Source organism: Bos indicus, chromosome 4 (genome assembly GCF_029378745.1).
Source record: "Bos indicus isolate NIAB-ARS_2022 breed Sahiwal x Tharparkar chromosome 4, NIAB-ARS_B.indTharparkar_mat_pri_1.0, whole genome shotgun sequence".
Taxonomy (NCBI): Eukaryota; Metazoa; Chordata; class Mammalia; order Artiodactyla; family Bovidae; genus Bos; species Bos indicus.
Window position 1 is genome coordinate 76,514,157 of NC_091763.1, and position 21,251 is coordinate 76,535,407.

Consider the following 21,251-nt stretch of genomic DNA (forward strand, 5'->3'; position numbering starts at 1 on the left):
TGAGGGGCTCAGCCCCCATTTCCAGGCTGAGAAGCCCCACCATCTGCCATCCGCAAACTGGAGGCCCAGGAGATCTGGTGCTGTAACTCCTGGAGGTCTGAGACCTAGGAGGGCTGAGGGTGGAGATGTCCCAGATGGTGCAGTCAGGAAAGAGGGGCCCCATTTCTCTCTTCCTCCACCTTTCTGTTCTATTCAGGCCTCCTTCAATGGATGGATGAAGCTCACCCACATTAGGAAGGAGAATCTGTTCTACTGAGCCCAGATTCAAATGCTAATCTTATCTAGAAATACCCTCCCAGACCAACCCAGAATAATATATGGGCAAATAACTGGACACCTCATGATCCAGCCAAGCTGACACATAAATTAACCATCATGATGTCCTCTTCCAAAACCCTCCTGTGCTGTCTCACTTGCCTTCTGGGGTGTACAGGCCCCTCTTTGGGGCACCAAGGCTCTGAGAACCACCTTCTCCTGGAGAAGCACAGAGAGGGAAAGGACCTTTCCAAAGCACACAAAGTGAGAAGAACTTAATCTCTAACTCCGGGGCAGTCTCACTTGAGGAAAAAGCCCTTTGTGAGACGTCTGCACGGACAATCATCAGCTAGGCAGGGGATCAATGCTGGTGCTTGTCTCCACAGAGAGCAGGTACACTGCAGAGGGGAAGAGTGTGGAGATTCAGAGGGGACCAGGCTCGTCAGACCACATGGGGGACAGAGGAGCCCCCACCCCACTGTCAAGAGGGTGAAACACGAGAGGAGATGGGGTCAGAGGAACATCGATAAAGATGATAGCAATATCGTAAAAAGCAATGCCAGACAAAAGACAGTGGAACTGTATCTTTAACACATGGAAAATAAAAAAAAAAAATCAAAAACCCATAATCCTAAACCCAGCAAAAGTATCTTTCAATCATGAAGGCAAAATGAAGAGTTTTTCAAACATACAAAAGCTGAAAGTATTCATCACCAACAGACTTGAGAGAACCATATGCCCTTGAGGCAGAAGGAAGATAACACCGGACAGAAACCTGGAAGTCCACAAAGAATGAAAAGTACCAGAAATCATAACTAAGTGGGTAAACAAAAAATATTCTTTTTCATTATAATCTATCTTTAAAGTAGACTTTAATGTTTATGATGGAAATAATAATATATTTGGGGAGTTATAATATATGTACAAATAAAGTCTATGATGATGTCAATGCAAAATCCCTAGGATGGAAAAAATTGAGGTATATATTGTTATTAATATTAAGGTTCTTATATGTAAGGTAGTATAACACCACTTGAAGACAGAAAATGCTAAGTATCTATTAAAATAACACAACAAACAGTTGGAGCTAATAAAAATACAGATCAAGTAGAATAATAAAAATATTTAATTAACCCAAATAGGTAGAAAAAGAGGAAAAAGAAAACAAATAGATGGGCAGGTGGGACAAATAGGAAACAGCAACATGGAAGATTAAAATACAATTGCATCAATAATCACACTAATTGTAAATTATCTGAAGACCTCAATTAAAAGGCAGAGATTTAGGAATTAGATTAAAAGGCAAGATCCAATTGTATGTTGCTTACAAGAAATCCACTTCAAATAAAAAGATACAATAAGGGGGCACTCTCCGTCCCCCTTCTGATGTCTATGTCAGAAGCTTTCTCTTCTCACTTTAATAAAATTCTGCTATACAAAAGTTCTTGAGTGATCAAGCCTGGTCCCTGGTCCCGAAGCTAAATCTTCTTATTCGGAGATCACAAATCTGACATCATTCACCATAAGCTATCTCAGGGGCTTGTCTGGGATCTTCAGGACAAAGTAAAAACACTCAGAGCTCTAGCCTCTCTGCTTTCTCAGTATGCACGTTTGCTGTTTTACTTTACTAAATCTACGGTGTGTTTGTGTGAATGAATGACACGCCCTGCATGAAGCAAGTCATGAGCCCTCCTCTGCAGTTTCCCGGTGCCTCATAATGACTAAAGGCAGCCCCAAAAAGGGGAGCCTTGTCCAGAATTTATACCAACCTGCCAATGCCAAGAGTCACCCAAGGTCCCTGCTAGGGGAGAGGCCAGAGATGGGCAAAGCATGTGGACCGAACTTTCCTTTCTCAGTCACCTTTTCCTGGTCTCTTTGACCATTTCATAATTTCGTGGGGAATCAGAACTACTAACATAATCTGTTGGATCATAGATTATGTGGACTTGTGATTCATGCCGTTACTATGTACTTTTACTCAGACCCCAAACTTGGTAGTCATGGAAGCGCCTAGCCTTGCTAGGAGCCAAAAGTTACAAGAGCATGTTTGGGAGCGAAGCGGAGCTCTAGCTCCAGCAATGTCTCTCAGGCTAGAGGTCACTCTCTTCGCTGCCTGCCTCAGGGGCAAGCGATCTGACAAAGAGTCGTCATGACTGTGTCTCCTATCTATGTGGATAGAAGCACTGCTGGTCACCACGAGGTTTGAGGACACAGATCAGGAGTTGCAGGATCTGGTCAAATTGGAAGTGCAATGGGCTTCTTCCTTTGGTAGCACTAGCTCTTAGTGGACCAGAGGAGGCTTCCTGGTGGCTTTTGTCTCAACTCCTTAGATATTCCTTTTGTGGAATCTGTGGAAATGAACTGGAAGGATTGGCCCTAATAGCTCAGGAACAAAAATCACTTTTTCCTTGCTAGCCAATCCTCCACCACCTCTTTTGCTATCATATATACTGGCATGGTGACACTCAGAAAGGACATCGTGGTTGCTGTTCATCCCTTTATGACTCACCGCTTCTACTTCGGTCAGGACTGTATTCAGGAATGTGCATAGGCACATCCTTCCCCTAGGAGTCCTAGCTTGGGAAACATTCTGGGAAAACTACTCTGCTCCACCTCAGGTGGCATCAGAGAAAAGGGCAAATCAAACAAAGGTCTTGGTGGTATGAAACTAAATCAGCTTGGGATGCTATCTGGAATGCACCCCTGGTGCATCTCCACCCGGCCTCGGTGGTAGAACCAGGAGGAACAAGTAAAATGCCTGCGTTGGTAAGGGACAGACTAAGTCCGACCAGGGAAGAAAAGCTTTGGTGGAGAGTCTGTCTACACCCCCATCTAGAAAAGGGAAGGACACTTCCAGTTGAAAAAAGCCACAGCTGTGGATGCTGCTTTTTTCTCTCTTACAGATGGGAGCAAGCAGTTCCAGAACCACTCCTTTAAAATGTATTTTTTAAAAGCTGGGACAAGTTTGATCTCCAGAGTTTAAAAAGACATGCCTGTTCTTCTGTGATATTGAATGGCCACAGTATCCTTTAGAAGACAGGGAATGCTGGCCTGTTGAAAGGTCTCTTAATTATGATACTATTTTATAACTAGACCGGTTCCGTAGAAAACAAGAGAAATGGGTAGAAATGCCATAGTGTTGCTCTTTATCTCTGCAAGACATGCCAGACCTATGTCCTAAGGGTGCAGATTTGGGTGTGAAACCTTCAGCTCCCTCCTGTCCTCTTACTTTGCCCCTGTATCTGGGGCTCCCAACTGAACAGGCTGAGCATCAAAGGCTCCCTTTCAGGAGGGGTTTCCTCAGTCTCAACAGAAATTCAAACCATACCAATTGTGGCCCAGACTTTCTAGAGGATCCAGAAAAGTTCACAGAAGCCTTTATAGGGCTAACTTTGTGACCTTACTTGGAGAGATGTTATGTATGTCTTGGGACAGACAGGCTAACTCCTGACTCGAGAACTCGAGTTTTGGGGAAAGCTACTACTTTTGGAGATGAATGGCTTGAACGTAAGACAAGGGAAAATAAGGATCATGAAATAGCCCTCCTTCCTACTGGGAGCCAAGCAGTTCCCATAACAGAGCTGCTTTGCTGGATGTATTCTTGAAGGACTCAAGCGAGCACAAGCTAAGACTTTAGACTATGCTAAGTTGACTGACAGAACAGGGAGAGAAGGAAACTCCTGATAAACTCCTACTAAATTCCTAGACAGACCACGGGAGGCTCTCCTCAAGTTTACTGACGTTGATCCTAAAAGCACAGAGGGAGAAATGGTCTTAGAAGATAAATTTCTCTCTCACTAAGCTCCAGACATCTGCTGTAAGTTACAAAAACAGGCGTTCGAACCAAATCAGTCTTTAGGAAAACTGTTGTAGCTGGCTCAGGCAGTATATTATGGTAGAGAATATGAGGAGGAAAATAGCAGGCAAAAAAGAACCAGGCAATAGACTGAAGCCCCAACAGTGGCAGTTAGACCTGCTCTGAAACAGGCTGAGGAAAAATTCCCAGAGGGACCCAGGTGAAAAGGGAGGGGTATCTCAAGTGGGATTGCCATCAGGCATCTAAGCCACCCCCAGCTCCACGTCCTATCTGCAAAGGACCATACTGGAGAAGAGACTGCCCTCCGAGGTGTAGGCCCCAGAGGTTAGGCTCTCAGGACAATCAGGACCAAAGGTGCCCAGGGGTCCCCACACAAGCTCCCATCCTAATGATACCTGAGGAACCCCAGGTTTTAACAATTGTGGAGGGTCAATCAGTCAATTTTCTTTTGGACACTGGGGCAACTTTCTTTGTGCTCACTGAAGCCCCTGGCCCACTTTCCTCCTGACCCACTACCATAATGGGACTGTCTGGACGAGTCAAGTGTTATTTTTTCAGTCATCCTTTAAGCTGCAGCTTGGACTCTGTACTATTTTCTTGAGTTTCTGATCATGCCAGAATCTCCCTCACTCCTTCTGGTGAGGGATATATTGAACAAGGTCCAAGCCTCCGTTTTCATAAATATGAAGCCTGCTTTCTCTCCCATTAATTGAACAAAATGCAAATCCTAGAGTGTGGGCTGATGGAAAAACTATGGGTTGAGCACAAAATGCTGTTCCTATCACTGTCAAGCTCAATGACCCTCACCTACTCTCACATCAAAAGCAGTATTCACTAAAGCCCGAGGTTAATGAATGGGCAAAATCTTACTGTACTGACTTCTCATGATGTAAGTGGGATCTTAAACTCTAAAGTTCAGAGTGACAATGGCTCTGTCTTTAAAGCTGCTGTAACTCAAGAGGTGTCAAATGTTGTAGGAATAGAATATCACTTGCACTGTTTCTGGAGACCCCCATCTTCAGAAAAAGTTGAAAAGGCTAATGACATTATTAAAAGACACCCACGTAAGCTAACTCAAGAAACACAAGACAGTTGGCTTAAAGTCCTACCTGTAGCTTTAATGAGGGCTCAAACTGCCCCTAAGAAGAAGGGACTGTCTCTATGACAGACTGTTTTTGCACACCGATATTGTCATAGATCCTAAAGCCTTAGATTTGACTCAGCTTTCAGCTTTTCAACCTCATCATCAATTGAAGGCTTCCCATGGTGAGTTACTCCACTTCAAAGAAAGGAGTTTCTTCAAGTCTGCGAATACCTTCACCACCAACAACCATATGTGATGCCTCTTCTTGATCTGATGACATCTAACAATCCTAATCATGAGAAACGCTGGGCTGGAAGAAGCACAAGCTGGAATCAAGATTGCCGGGAGAAATATCAAGAACCTCAGATATGCAAATGACACCACCCTTATGGCAGAAAGTGAAGAGGAACTAAAAAGCCTCTTAATGAAAGTGAAAATGGAGAGTGAAAAACTTGGCTTAAAGCTCAACATTCAGAGAACGAAGATCATGACATCTGGTCCCATCACTTCATGGGAAATAGATGGGGAAACAGTGGAAATAGTGTCAGACTTTATTTTTTAGGGCTCCAAAATCACTGCAGATGGTGACTGCAGCCATGAAATTAAAGGACGCTTACTCCTTTGAAGAAAAGTTATGTCCAACCTAGATAGCATATTGAAAAGCAGAGACATTGTTTTGCCAACGAAGGTCCGTCTAGTCAAGGCTATGGTTTTTCCAGTGGTCATGTATGGATGTGAGAGTTGGACTGTGAAGAAGCCTGAGCGCCGAAGAATTGATGCTCTTGAACTGTGGTGTTGGAGAAGACTCTTGAGAGTCCCTTGGACTGCAAGGAGATCCAACCAGTCCATTCTGAAGGAGATCAGTCCTGGGTGCTCTTTGGAAGGAATGATGCTAAAGCTGAAACTCCAGTACTTTGGCCACCTCATGCGAAGAGTTGACTCATTGGAAAAGACCCTGATGCTGGGAGGGATTGGGGGCAGGAGGAGAAGGGGATAACAGAGGATGAGATGGCTGGATGGCATCACTGAGTCGATGGACGTGAGTCTAAGTGAACTCCGGGAGTTGGTGATGGACAGGGAGGCTTGGCATGCTGCGATTCATGGGGTCGCAAAAAGTTGGACACGATTGAGCGACTGAACTGAACTGAACTGGACAATCCTAAGATGGGCTGGTATAACATATTGTACCTTAAATATAGACACAATGTGACTTTTAATTTTGACTCGGTTTTAACTTGGTTTAATGACTATTTTGCCTTACATCTGTAAGTGTAAAATGGGGTTTCTTCCTAACCATCTAAAAGATTTTAAGTTATAATAAGTTGTCCAGGCTCCTATGAGTGCCACAGCTTCCTCCAACTATTACTTGGGGCCCCTGGATGAGAGACTACATATGAGGGTTAGGAGAATATGTTGCCTCAACAATTTAGGGACCATGCCCTTCAATAGCAGGAAGTAGTTATGAAATGAACACGATGCCCCTTTCCCTAGGCAACACAATTGTCCTAAAAGAAAAGGGGGGAATGAGAGGGTAACAGGCAGAAAAGCCAGGGGTCTCCAAACGGAGGAAATAGGCTGCAAGTGTTAGACATTTTTTATCTCTCCCTTAAGCAGCAGGAGGAAAAAAACTTCAAGTGTCAGACTTTTTTCTATTAAAATTCTGTGTTGCCATGATGACACCTGGTTCCACCTGAACTTAACTTTTCTTGAACCTTGGGCTAATCAATGCATTTTTCTTATGGAAATGTTTTTCTTAATCTACATTAATAGATTTGTGTATTTGCTTTGTATTTGCAAAATCTATGTATTTGCTTTGGAATTTGCCTTTCTTCAAAATGATTCCACCTAAGACTAACTTTTGGCTCAACAAACAAGTATTCATATCAATTGTTTTATGGCTGGGGGATGATATACCTCATGCCATCCTATCTCAAAAATGCATATTGTGGGAGAGGGGACTGGTAAAACTCTGTCAGCCTTGAGGTGTCTCTCTTATCTGATTAATAGCTTCTAACAGACATAAAACATCTGGCTAAAGACTAGCAGGAGGGTACTCTCTGACCCTCTTCTGATGTCTATGTCAGAAGCTTTCTCTGTCCCTTTTTACACTTTAATAAAACTCTGCTATACCAAAAAAAAAAAAATACAATAAGGTTACAAGTAAAATGAGGAGAAAGACTTAACAAGAGAGCTGGATTACCTATATTAATATCAGACAAAACAGACTGCTGAGTGAAGCGCATTACTTAGGAAAAGGTCTCTTTTTTTTAAGGTTCAATATTTATTTAGAGTTTTTGTTTTAGCCTGAAAATATGTTGAACTGTAGTGTTGGAGAAGACTCCTGAGAGTCCCTTGGACTGCAAGGAGATCAAACCAGTCAATCCTAAAGGAAATCAGACATGAATATTCATTGGAAGAACTGATGCTGAAGCTGAAGCACCAATACTTTGGCCACCTGATGCAAAGCACTGACTCTTTATAAAGAAAAGACCCTGAAGCTGGGAAAGATTGAAGGCAGGAGAAGGGGACAACAGAGGATGAGATGGTTGGATGGCATCACTAACTCAATGGACATGAATTTGAGCAAGCTCCAGGAGCCAGTGATGGACAGGGAAGACTGGTGTGCTGCAGTCCATGAGGTCACAAAGAGTCGGACAAGACTGAGCGACTGAACTGAACTGAAGATATATGAAAGGGTCTTTTTTGATAAGAGGGACAAAGGTTTCAATTTATCAAGAGGACATAATCCTAAACATTTATGCATGTAATAACAGGTCATCAAACTACATAAGACAAAAACTGATAGAACTTTAAGAAGTTAGAGAGAGTGCTATTGGAATCTCTGTCTATAGGTATAGCTGGATATTCCCAACACCACTGTCTCTAAACTTGACAGAATGACTAGAGAGAAAATCAGTAAGGGTACAGAAGACCTGAAGGATGCTGTCAGCAACCTGATTTAACTGACATTTATAAAACACCATCCAACAGCCATAGAACCTCTCCCTGGCTAATTCCTCCAAAATCTCTAGGTATTCTCTCTAGAGGCTGATGTCACTGACTTGAGGGCTGGATGAGGCTATGGGCTGTTTTATCAATACAATGGCACTTCTATCACTGTTCTGGAATCATCTATGACTGACACATTTATTCCTTTATCAGCCTCTGGGCATTCAGAGCAGGGTTATGAATGCTCACACTCATGTAGTGTCCCCATACAAGGAGGCCTGGTGTAGACCAGGCGCTCAATAAGCTGCTACTGGATGGAGCCAGGCAGGACAACAGGTGCAGAGAGAGGGCCACCCCAGGCTGTCTGTGCACTTCCCAACATGGTGACAGGTCTGATTTCCCTTGAGTTGGGGACATTCCTGGACTCAGAGCCCAAGGTTCAGCACCAGTGTTTGATTCTGCGGGCATTTCCTTGGCACTGTGTTTCAGAACACAGCCATGATACACCCAGAAGCACTGTCCTCAGTGAGGGATGTTCTCAACCCAAGTCCCAGTGGTGACACCAGGGGCCAAGAACAGAGAACAGGATGAACAACACACATGGCATTTCAGATGTGAAATAAGGGTCATGAACCAGGTAGCATGAACTTCCTATAATCCCAAGGACCAGGTTACTGTCCCACCTGTGGAGAAAGGAGGCCTGGGAAGGGAAGTGACTGAAGGAGGAGGTGCAGCTGGCTTCAGCTCAGCCCAACGATCAAAAGCTCCATGTCCGAGCCAGCCCCTGCTCTGAGTGCTGAGAACAGCAGCTGCACAAATGGAAATTACCCTCAGAATAGGTATTCATTGTAGATAAATTGTTTTATTATAATTGTCATCATGATTACCCACTGAGTTCAAAGAAAAAAAATCACTGGAGCAAAAGCATTCTGATAGTTACAAATTAAGAGTTTGAGAAGTCATCAGGAAGGAAAAGCCCATCTGTTTGTTTAGGTTTATAGAACCAATTGGGTCTCAATAAATAATTAACCAATGAGTCTTTGGTCTGGCAGTTTTGCAAGAGTTTGAGGCGCTCTGATACGTGCATGACAGACTTAAATATCCACAGGGCAAATGGGCAAAGTCTAGAAATGGTTTTGTTTTGTTGTTTACAGGGAAGTGGGGCGTTTCACGTTACACATTCTTAGAAAAATATGTCAGTGTGTTCCATACAGGCAAGCCTTCCCTCCATGACACAAAGGTTCTCTCTTGCACCAAACTGCCTGGAAAGTTCATTTCACGGTGGGTCTGGGTGTACAAGGGGTATTGCTGAAGGAGAATCTCAGGACAGGGTCAACCACTGGACTTAATAACATTTAAAGGGACACCAGAGATTTCCTTGGAGGTTCAGTGGTAGACCTCCCCTTCTAACACAGGGGGTGCACGTTCAATCCATGGTCCAGGAACTAAGATCCCACATGCTATGCAGTCAAAATACTAAAACATAAAACAGAAACAATACTGTAACAAATTCTGTAAAGACTTTAAAAATGGTCCACATCAAAAAAAAAAAAATCTTAAAAAATAAAGGGACACCAATGCCTAGAATGGCCCTTGCTAACCCATTTGAGAGAAACTGCTTGCCCTAGGTGAGGGAGTCCCCAGTTGGGAGAGCCAACAGCAAGGGCCTCAATCCCACTGACAGTGAGATCCAGAGCAAGCATCTAGTCAGTGAGTGGGAACCATCTCACACACCCCCAGGCCGATCCAGCGCTTCCCGGCTCATCCTAAGTCCGTTCTTCTCTAGCTCCGAGTGTCTATTCCTAACTGAAAGACCTTAAACCAGAGGGGCCAGCTGATGGCGGGGAAGACACATCTCAGAGACCAGCCAGTCTGGTCAGCCTGGAGAGCCAGCCAGAGCCAGACAAGACCAAGTTCAGCAGCGCAGTCTACCACAGAGAGGCTGTCCTCCATTACCTGGCAAGGTTTTGGCAAGCTGCAGTGGCCTGATGGCCTTTCCAGGAATGGTGTGCACTGCTCTCTTCCCCTGACATCTGCGCTGACCCAGGGCCAGCCCAGAGGACTCTACCTACCGGTCCCCTCACAGTTTCTGGTTGGACTCTGCCGCTGGAAGCACAGACAGGAGCTGGGAGGGAGGGAGCAGACTGTGATGAGGTCCCTCCCAGCACGGTCACTGCAGGCTGGCCATGTCCCTTGGACAAAGGTGGTGAGTCCTGTCTGGTGGCCTGCCTTGTCCTGGCTCTGGGGACCACTCCTTCGCCCCCGAGGTCTGGGATGGGGACACTCTACTGTGCGGCCCTGGCCACTGCACCAGTCTAGGGTTGCCCTACCCTGACCCACCTTTCAGATAGTCCAGTGCCATCAGTTCTCTTGGCATTGTCAGTCAGAAATGTGCCCTCTGCCCTCCGCCCAGACTGAGTGATGTGTGCCTGAGACCACACCCACCTCCATCTTAGCCCCTTTTCCAATGGTCAACCCTGTCCAGGCTCCACCCAACCACTTCAGAAGTGCCCTTCTGGTGGCCCCTGTGATGGTGGAGTCTCCCCCAGGGTGCCTCCCCAGGCCTCCTGCTCCATCGCACTCCACCACCAGGCCACCTTCCAGAGTCAGGGATGGGACCCTGCCACCCTGGCTGCCCACAGAGAAGGTGGAGTTCTGGATGGCCTCCCCACCACCCCGCCCCCATGAGGTCTCTGTGAAGGTCCCCCTCCTGTCACACGCCTTGTCTCCTTTTCTCCACACCAGCCCCTCCCACCCTCCCACGACCAACTCTCAAGCATCCAAGAGGCCCAGAGAAGCCCAGGCACTTCCGGAAGCCTGGCTGGGTATCACATGGACATGCCTGGGAGTGGCGGCCTGGCTTTGGCACTCGTGAAGGCAGTAGCCGGAGCCCCTCGAGGAGGAGTGCAAGCCAGAATCGGGTGCACCACTTGCATGCCCTCACCACCACCACCCCTGCCACGCTGCCTAAGAACTGGGGCCAATTCTGTACAGACAGCCCATGTGGGAATTTCTGCCCGTGGAGAGGGAATGCGGGGTTCAGATCTCAGCAGCTCCCTGCCCACCTGGAATCCAGAAGCCAGGCTGGAGTGAAGACAGGGCTGGGCCACAGCCCCTTAGAATCAGAGAATTAGGAGGTCTCTCCCTCCAAGGCCTGGTTCAGGGCTCCCACTGGCCACACACAGGGAGTTAGTCTGTCCAGAACAGGCACTGACTTAAAAGTACACACACGCTGAAGAGTGGAAGAAGCAGGCTAATCCACGGAGGCAGAGAGCAGATGGTGGCTCAGGGCTGGGGGTGGTTAGAAATGGGGAGTGACTGCTGATGGTTACAGGAGTCCCCTGGGGGGCACAAAACTGTACTAAAATTGACTGTGGTGACGGCTGCACAATTGTGTGAATATATTGAAAACTACTGAATTGTATACTTTGTATAGTGAGTGAATCTTGTGGGAAGTGAATTCCAACTCAGTAAAGCTGCTACATAAAAAGGAATAAATAACCAAGTTTTTCACCTAGTATATCTATGTGTGCACAGATATACATACATACAGAATACACGTGCACACACACACATTTTCTTTCGTTTGCCCCGAGTAATGGAGTAATTCCTCATGATCTTGAAGCCCCTTGATCTTGAAGATATAACCTGGCCTGATGTGCAGACAGAAACCTGCTTAACTCGCATCTTATCTTTTCCAGGTTAACTAAAGGGTAGACAATAGTTTCATCAGAGTGGTCACTACCTTCTGCCCCCATCACAGGCAGCCTACCCCTCCGTCCGCCACCCCTCCTTCCCATAGTGAGAACACTCCGCAGCGGCTGTCCTGAGGGAGTCCACGGAAACTTACGGCCTGTCAGATGCCGGGAGCAGGGTGTCTGCACCCACTATGTGCCAGGGCCCCAGCCAAGCCCATTGGGAAGGAAACTGTAATTATCCCTCAGTGCAATGGCTAATTGTATGTGTCAACTTGATGGGCCACAGAGCACCCAGATGGCTGGTGAGCATCATTTCTAGTGTGTCTGTGTAAGGACACATAAGAGAGATTAGCTCTGAGAGGCTGGACCATGGGAAGATGCTCTCTACTCCAGCCAAGGGGGTGGGCATCACCCAGTCCTTCTGAATAGAAGGAAAAGGCAGAGAAGGGGCAACTCCACTCTTGGCCTGAGCTGGGCGTCTGTCTTCACTACCCTCAAACACCAGTGCTCCTATTCTCTCACAGCAAGTGCTGATGGACAGGGAGGCCTGGCGTGCTGCAGTTCATGGGGTCGCAAAGAGTCGGACATGACTGAGCGACTGAACTGAACTGAACTGAAGTGGCACTTGGTTCTAGGACTTCTCAGCCTCCGTAACTCGCAGGCCAGTCCGTGGAATAAACCTCCTCTCTGTAGAACCCAACCAACACACTTCCACATAGGATTTGAATCATCACCCCATCGGACTGAGGACCAGGGAAGAGAGTCACAAAGACCCCAGGGGGAGTTGTGGGGGTTGGGATGAAGACCACCTAACTCCAGGCCCACCCGACACAGCTGACCAGGGCCTCAGTCACTGACCACCCACCTCCTGCCTATTCTACCACAGGATGTGGACAGGAGTCATACATCTTCCTGAAGAAAGGATGTGGGCAGGCAGCACAGGAGGAGCCTGGGCCCCCAGTAGGCATGTCTGAGCCTGTCCCTCTGCACAGAACATGGGGCGACAGCAGGGTGCACCCAGCCACCTGTGCACCCACAGCCACCGCCTTCTCTCTGTGGCCCTCTGGGCCACACCTGTTTGGGGTCCAGTTATGGATGCCCCTGTGCTGCAGCTCTGGGCTGGACCCCTGGCTACACTCTGGTTCCTGGTATGCAGACGCTCCCACCCACCTCAGACCTGCTGGGACCCCTGGACATTCCAGTTCTGGCCCTGGGCATGTTAATCTATATCTGATCCCCATCTGTGATCCCACCTCCCAGGTAGGGCTGCTGTAGGGATTGAACAGAGTGAATTCCCTCTGACAGAAAAGGGCTGCTTCTTCATGTGTCAAAATGACAAGACCCTCCTGCAGCCTCGGTTCTACTGCACACCTGCCTCCCCACTTTCAGTCAAGGAAACAAGGGGAGGCAATCTGTTCAGAGCCAAGAAGTGAGCAAGTTGCATCAATGGGGTCTGAACTCTGGACCAGAAAGAAGGCCTCAGTTCCCAGGGCCAGGGACGCAGAGCAGGTGACAAGGAGTGGGTGTAGAGGAGCAAGTGACAAGGATGCATGGAGAGGGTGACAGGGACACAGAGTGGGCAAGGAGGGGGACGCAGAGACACACCACACCACATGTGACCTGGGCTGAGCTGAGCCCCTATGCACTGGCTCCGGGCAGGCGAGCAGGGTGAACTCTGGGGGTCACCACCTGTCACCGGCCTCAGGGCCTAGGCCAAACCCCAGGTCTGCCATTCCTCCATCTCCCCCAGGCCTCTAGTGTCAGAATTCCCCCGTGTGCACTGTAAAAATATGGGTTCCTGGCCCCCAGAGCAGACCTACTCAATCTGGAATAGGCCATGTGAGATGAGACAACCTCAGGGGTTTCCCAGGACCCTGATGAGACCCGTGGTCATGTCTAGCCTACTGAGGCTGAATCCCTCTGCCAGAACGCCTGTGGGGACAGGAAGCTCACGGCCAGCAAAACAGCCAAACTCTGACCATCAGACAGGGTTCATTAGACTGTCCCCCTCCTGCCTTCCTGCCATCTTGCTCCTTGGCCCCACCACAGCCTCCTCCACCCAACAGTGATGCCCACATGGCCACTGGCATCCAGCCAGGAGCCCCCACCTGAAACTCCTCCCAAGGGATCCCCTGATCACCACCCCCCACAGGAAGCAGAGGGTCTCCTCTTGCCTGGGCCGCCCAGAGGTAGTCCAGCCGCAGCTTGACATCCACCTGCCGGGCGTGCAGGGCCAGCGTGCACGAGAATAGCAGGATGGCCACGATCGGCTCGAAGCTGCGCCCTGAGATGGCACCGGCCCTGGGGGAAGAGAAGGAAGGAAACCAATCTCAGTCCCAAGAACACGAGGCCCATCCCCAGGGGGCTCTCAGATGCGACACCCCCAGGGGTGCCCAGGAATGACTCAGGCTGAGAGCCTCGTCCACAGAGAAACCCAGGAACTCACTAGTGTACGGGCCCAGGTGAAGACAGGGAGCAACCCCAGCTCAACAAGTTTCTAATCAGCAGACTGGAACACAGGGCCCCAGGCAGACGCTGGCAATGCCTGGCCAGCGGCTCTGGCGGGAGCAGCGTACCTACCCCATGGCCTTCGTGTACCCGCTGAGCTCCAGGACGAGGATGTAGGAGGTGGTGAGCACGGCGAGCAGGATCATTTTTGGCAAGGAGGAGACCCGCAGGAATATGGCCAGCGGGAGGGTGCCCACGAGGCCGCACAGCAGGGCATGGGGCGCAGACTCGCAGGGCGGGACAGGCAGCACTGGGTCCCGGCCCCCAGAAGACAGGACCACCAGGGACCCGTTGGGACTGGAGCTCCAGGACCAAGGCAGGCAGCCCACCTGGAGGAGGATGGAGGGACAAGGAGCATGGGAGGGGCCCCACTCAGGACACAGGGCGCACCCTCCTCCTAGCCCGCTATGGCCTCCGGCTCCAACCCACTCCCCTGGTGCCAACAGCCAAGTTTCGGACACTCCTGCTTGCTCATGGCCCTTCTGGGCTCCTTACTACTAGAGGGAGAGCCCCAGGATCTGGGCCAGGGGGACACAAGGCCCCTACCATCCTCCCAAACCACTCAACTCCGTTCTGTTCCTCCCCATACCACCTCCTCCTGTTTCTCTGCCTCAGCTTCGTCCTCTGCACACAATGAAAGGCAGAGTCCCCAGTTACCAGGAGGACGTCACATTTCCTCCACTGGGAGATGTTGCCTTTCCCCCACTTCCTTGGGCACCCCAGGATGATCTCTGACCCCTCTTGTTTCACAGGACCTCCAGGGTGGTCCCTGCAGGGGAGCCCCCATCCCTGCACCCACCAGAGATGCTCACCACACAGCCTTGGGCCACAGAGTAGATTAAGACCACGATGAAGATGCACAAGACGGTGCGGATCTGGATGGTCAGGCACCCTGGAAAACACTGAACGACAAAATGCTACTTTAAAACCTGCTTCTTATCGCAAAGCCAATCATGTCCACAGTAAATTAATCATGATACACAACATCTGCACCATCTGTATGTGGCTAGATTCTCACCCATTATTCATCCTCCACACACATTTCTTGGCTGTTTTCATATAATTCATCTCCCAGGTGAAAACGCTGCCCAAACTAAACAATGAAAACTGACATCCTTAAATTTAAAAAGGCCACACCGCCCACCACTCTATGACACTGATTGGCACTGAAATTCATCAAAGAGATTAAGCTGACATTTTCATAATGTTGCATCCCTCTATCTCAGAAATGGTAAAGACTTCCCATTTATTTGTGGCTTCCTTTATAGACTTTAACTTTTATCATTTTCTTCACACAGGCTTTATATAATTTTTGTCCAGTTATTATGTTTTAAGTCTATTTAAACATTGTGCAATATTCAACAAATGATTTCATGGACAGAAGTTCTTTTTAGACTCACACTTCTTTTTTTTAATTTTATTTTATTTAACTTTACAATATTGTATTGGTTTTGCCATATATCAAAATGAATCTGCCACAGGTATACATGTGTTCCCCATCCTGAACCCTCCTCCCTCCTCCCTCCCCGTACCATCCCTCACACTTCTGAAATTAGAAATGAAACCAAAAATAGAGACCACAGTGACCTTACAGAAAACACTGACCCGTCAGGGAGCCTGGGGCCATCTAGAGAGTTATCCCCCTAACTCCCTGCTCTGAGGTCAGGGTCATTACCATCCCTGCCCTACAGGTGGGAAAAAACGCAGCCCAGACACCACCAGCCAACTTCACTCATCCTACAACCCAGCACAGACAGTGGGTGCTCCAGCTCACATGGCGGTGGGTATGGATCCGGGTCCCAGTTCTAGGCTCCTACATGGTTGTATTTTCCTTGAAACACGGGTCTCCTCTGAGCTTCTCAGAAAGATGAGCTGTTCTGCGGTGGCGCCAGCCCTGCTTGTTTACTGACCTGAATCACACCCTCCCTGTCTTCTCTCCCACAGAGCCCTGGGCAAGACCACAGATGGGCAGGGGATTCAAGCCCTCAGCCCCATGAAGCACGGGCTGCACACACTTTCACTCAGCAAACCCTGAGGTGCTCCTTCTGGTCCAGTGGACTTCAGAGGCCCCCAGGGCACCACCGGGAGTGAGGCCTGGCTCCAGTGCTGCAAAAGGCGGGACAAGAGTCTCTCGGGAGGCGAGGAGAAGAGGGCCACTGGCCAAGGCTGGGCAAGCCCTGCCCAGGGTGTGTCCCCCTCCCCCTCTGAGCATGGTGGGTGGATGTGGACACACAGCAGGACTACTGAGGCCTCTAGGCCACCCTAAGGAAGGGAAGCTTTGGGGCAGTGAGAAGACCCAGAGAAAACTGGTCTCCAGTAGCAAAAAGGAGTTACTGGATAAAACCAGCCTTGGGCCCACCCTCCCCCCCTCCCTCCCTCCCTCTGGTTTTTCCTGAATATATGGGCCAATAAATTCCTGTTATCATTTAAGGCCATTTGAGCCCCTGGATCACACAACGGTGAACAGCTGTGACTCCCAGCCTCAGGGTACTGAGACTCTTCATTCAATACTAAATGCATGATCCTACAACTGTGTTTGATTAAACACACGAGAGTTTAAATACCTCTCTAGTAATGACAATCACAGGGACCCAAGTAGAGCTTGGACTTGTTTGCTGGGAGCAACGAGAGGCGTCAGAGCACATACACACGGAATAAGGAGGGCTCTCTGTTCATCTTAAGACTAATAGCCTCCTTTTTCACAGTTAATTTGGTCAATTTATCATTTCTTTTTCATGAGCAAATACATATATATATATAGACACACACAAACCAATACAATTCATATATATACATATGTATATACATAGATAGATAGATACACATATAAAATATACACACAGACCTAACAACAGCATGAAAAATAGTTTATCATGATACAGAAAAAAGGTAGCTGAACTGACATGAACAATGAAAAGTTCCCCCAGAACATGATCCACAGTTAGTCCCTAGTGATGGGGGCGCCAACTGTGTGGGTGAAGGTCCCAGGTGGGCCCGGCTGCCCTCAGCCAGAAGCCCTGGCTGTCGCCACTTCTATGTCACAGTTGACTCGAGGCTTTTTTGGTGATATTTGGCTACAATGGACCATCCCACCTGCGTCTCCCCATGTCCACACGTGCTGGCCTCTGCAGGAAGGCTTGTTCCCAGCCCCATTGCCCACCAGTCAGAGTCTGCAGTCTGACCCCTCCCTGTCACCCAGAGCCCCACAGGCCTCTGCACAAGCCTGGCAGTGAACTTAGAGCCCAGCGCAGGGTCAACAGAGCGGATGTGGGATAGGTAACACTTGCTGGCCGGGTGACCTGCAGCCACCAGCTGTTAGGACCATGGGCTGCAGCACTGAGTCAAAAATCACACACTTAGAAAAAATGCTCAGGCCCACAGGCGAGGGCGGAGGCGGGTGATAGTGGGAGATGGAAAGAGAGGGGCTGGTGGAGTCAGGGCCACCTCTGCCAGGAGAACAGGTGGTCCACCAGGAACAGATTCCAAACACTGGGGACGAATGCAACAGGCCATAGAAATTAACATGAACTTGCTTTCACTTGAAATTAGGTGAATAAAGCAATCTTATTTGAAGTGGGAAATCTCAATTTACCGAACCAGACGCCACTCCATCTATGAAATCAAGGATCTGGGAATGTGGTTTGAGTAAGTAGAATTTTTTTTTCTTAACTCAAGAAGTTACCTATGAATAATAAAGAATTTAAATAAAACTGATTCAATCTTCTCCCAAAGTAGCTGTTTTCAACAGTTGTGGGAAAATAACCCTGGGTCTGGCAGAGGTGACAAGTGGGGGTCTGGTGAGGACATGAGATGTTTGATAATGAAGGCTCAGGACGTGAGAAAGGCATGTGAGACAAGACAGAGTCCTCTCCCAGCAGCCTCACATGACACAGGACCACAAGCTCAATCCGTAAAGGAAGCATCCTCGAGAGAATGGACGCCCCAGTCAAGGACATGAACACACGACAAGCCGCAGGACTCTCCACCAGCACAGAACAGTGTCACACCACGGGTTCATTCGCTCCATCACTGTCAACCACCACCCTTGTGTCCACGGGGCACACCACTGAAACACCACGACAGCACCGGCACGCGACAGGCTGATGTGTTCCTGCCACACAGACAACTCTTCACCTGCCAGGGAGGCGAGGGGACAAACTGCCTCCACTGCCCCAACCTGTCCTGCCAAGAGGGCAGCCAGAGGCCATCACTTACCTGTCCAGGTGATGCGTAGGTACAAGACACACACGGACTCATACCTGGACCAGATGACATGCAGGTACAGAGCACACACACACATGTACCTGGACCCGGGTGACATGTAGGTACAAGGCACACACAGACTCGTACCTGGACCAGATAACATGCAGGTACAGAGCACACACACACATGTACCTGGACCCGGGTGATGTGTAGGTACAGGACACAGGCCACCAGGAAGCAGATGCAGAACACCAGCAGGAGCAGGACAGCCACACTCCTACAACAGAAGACATACAGTCACTGCAGGTCGGGGCAGGCGACAGGCGCCTGAGAGATGCCATCTTTCCTCCCCTCCCCCAGCAGGTCCCAGCCCCAGGAAGACACAGTGGTCTCTGGGGACTAGCCCATGCCAGTCCTCTTCTAGGAGACAGGCTCTTCCTGTGTCCACTCCAACTTCTAAGTGCCCCTGCTCCAGGGTCTCTCTAGTCCTAGGAATGCTCTCTCTAGTCCTAGGAGTCCTCTCTCTCTAGGAATGCTCGAGAGATGCCCTCCGCATGCAAGAAGGGCTAGGGTTGCACAGACTTGGCTGCTGAGCACTGCCCTCTTTCTGGGCTTCATCTGGGAAGAGTTTTATTAAGAAAGCTGAATCTCCTAGTAGGCCATCCAGGTGGCCACTGTGTGTCCACAGGGTCTTGGAGTGGGGCTGGCTTCCAGTGCCTTCTGGAAACTCACAGTTGAACTGCTCCACTCGGGAGGTTTATGAAGAAAGTGGTACATCTAGAAGAAAAGCGGGGTCTTTCCTGCCAAGAAACCAGCACTGTCACTCACTTTGATTTAGGATGACTCAGTGTTATTAAAATCTTATGTTTTTGTTCCTTTCCAGAGGCTACTTGTCCTCATTTGAATGTTTCTGAAAATGACAAGCACCCAGAAGCCAGGGTGCCCCACTGGCGGTCCTGTGTTATCTCCTGCAGTCAGTGCCACGAAGTCAACAGTGCGTGTGCTGTGGACAGAGTACACTGAAAATACGTGGTGTCTGAGGACTGAGCACATTTAAAATTAACAACCGAGAGTGAGCAGTCCCATGCATTTGCCATCAGGCATGCTTAGCTAGGTCCTCCAGGTAATGGAGAACTGGCATGTGGCTCAGGCGGTCTCCAAAAGCCAGGGCACCGTGGGAGAGTGACCACAGGAATCAAACCTGAACTTGAAAAGAAAGGGATTCCTGGCAACCTCCTATGACTGACGGACCCAGAATGGCACTTACTGTGGGATTATTAGAAGGTAGACAAGGCCGAATAAGGCGGCCAGAATGAGAGCCAGAACCACGGCGCTGGTGAAATACTCGTCCTGAAGCTGGTGGTACTAGAAGACACAGAAATAGACCATCAGCCGCCAGCTTCCAGGAGAAAGGGCGCCAAGGACGCCTAGGACCACCACAGTGAGAAAGAGCTGCACCCACATCCCCAGGACGCCCCAGGGCCTCTGACTCCCGGCCACCCTGAGCCCCCCGGCACCCACCTTTCGCTCTCGCTCAGCTTGCTTGTACTTCAGGGTGAAGAAGTTCAGGTCTGCCATCTCCAGCTCCATCTGGCGGGCTTCCAGGAGGCGGCCGATGTACCTGTTGACACGTGTGCCGGGGGTGGTTTGGACAACGTTTGTAGAGAAAGACGAGCGGTTTCTGAGTTTTTCCGAGGCTGTTCTCAGTGCCCTCCGCTGACCATTACAGAAAGAAAGGCAGGGATATGGTCAGAGTCTCTACTGAGCAAAGAAAAGAGCTCTTACGCCCCATCCTCCTGGGTCCTTGCCGAGGATCTGGCAGAGTCTGGGGCAGGGGCGGGTTTGGGGATCTGAGATGCATTCTTGGCTCCTCCACCTGCTAGTGAGGAGACCCCAGGTGAGTTATCACATCCTTGGGTTGGGTTTCTGTGTTTGTAAGTGGGGTCACGTGGCGGTTGTATAGCGGCACCACATGGAGGGTTATGGGACCCCACTCGTGTGCAGTGGACACAGAGCACAGAGCAATGAAACCTGTTCTTTGAAAATATCAATAAAATCAACAGATCTCTAGCAAGCACGACAAAGAAAAAGAGAGAAATACATAAACAAATTCAGGAAAGAAGCAAGTTTACTATAGACACTGCAGACATCAAGAAGATAATAAGGAAATATTATGAACAATAGTTCACATATAAATTTGACAACTCAGTGACTTCTCTGATGGTCCAGTGTTTAAGACTCTGTGCTTCCACTTCAGGGGGCACAAGCTCAACCCCAGGTTGGGGAACCCCAATATGCCACGTACAGCCAAAAAAAATTAAGAAAAAAAAATAATTTTTAATTATAAATAAATTTGACAACTTAGATCAATCACCTACTCCTTGAAACATACAAACTACCACAACTCACCCAACAGAAAAGATAATAATAGAAAAGCTCTATAATGGCTACATAAATTTGTTTCATAATTTAAAAATTCATAAAAAAGTAATCTTCAGGCTGAGACGGTTTCATCGTGAATTCTATCAAATATTTGAATAAGAATTAACATCAATTTTATAGAGTCTCTTTAAGAAAATAAAAGTCAACACTTCCCAACTCACTTTATAAAGTATTATCCTGATACCAAAACCAGACTAAGAGAGTATTAAAGAAAACTACTTTTGAGGGCACATCCCTCATGAATATTGATGCAAAAATCCTTAGCAAAACATTAACAAATAGGATTCAGCAATAT

The 21,251-nt window shown here is 48.5% G+C and overlaps 1 protein-coding gene across 1 annotated transcript in view; it reads right to left on the reverse strand.

The window, feature by feature from the left end:
- ADCY1 (adenylate cyclase 1) overlaps window positions 1-21,251 on the reverse strand; it is a 106,534-nt gene that overhangs the window by 20,936 nt on the left and 64,347 nt on the right. Inside the window, exons 9-14 of the mRNA XM_019958905.2 lie at window positions 20,036-20,230; window positions 19,782-19,879; window positions 18,707-18,791; window positions 15,124-15,213; window positions 14,384-14,640; window positions 13,978-14,104 (exon numbers count right to left, since the gene is read on the reverse strand). Coding sequence (XP_019814464.2) covers window positions 13,978-14,104; window positions 14,384-14,640; window positions 15,124-15,213; window positions 18,707-18,791; window positions 19,782-19,879; window positions 20,036-20,230 — 852 coding nt within the window. The remainder of the gene's footprint in view (window positions 1-13,977; window positions 14,105-14,383; window positions 14,641-15,123; window positions 15,214-18,706; window positions 18,792-19,781; window positions 19,880-20,035; window positions 20,231-21,251) is intronic.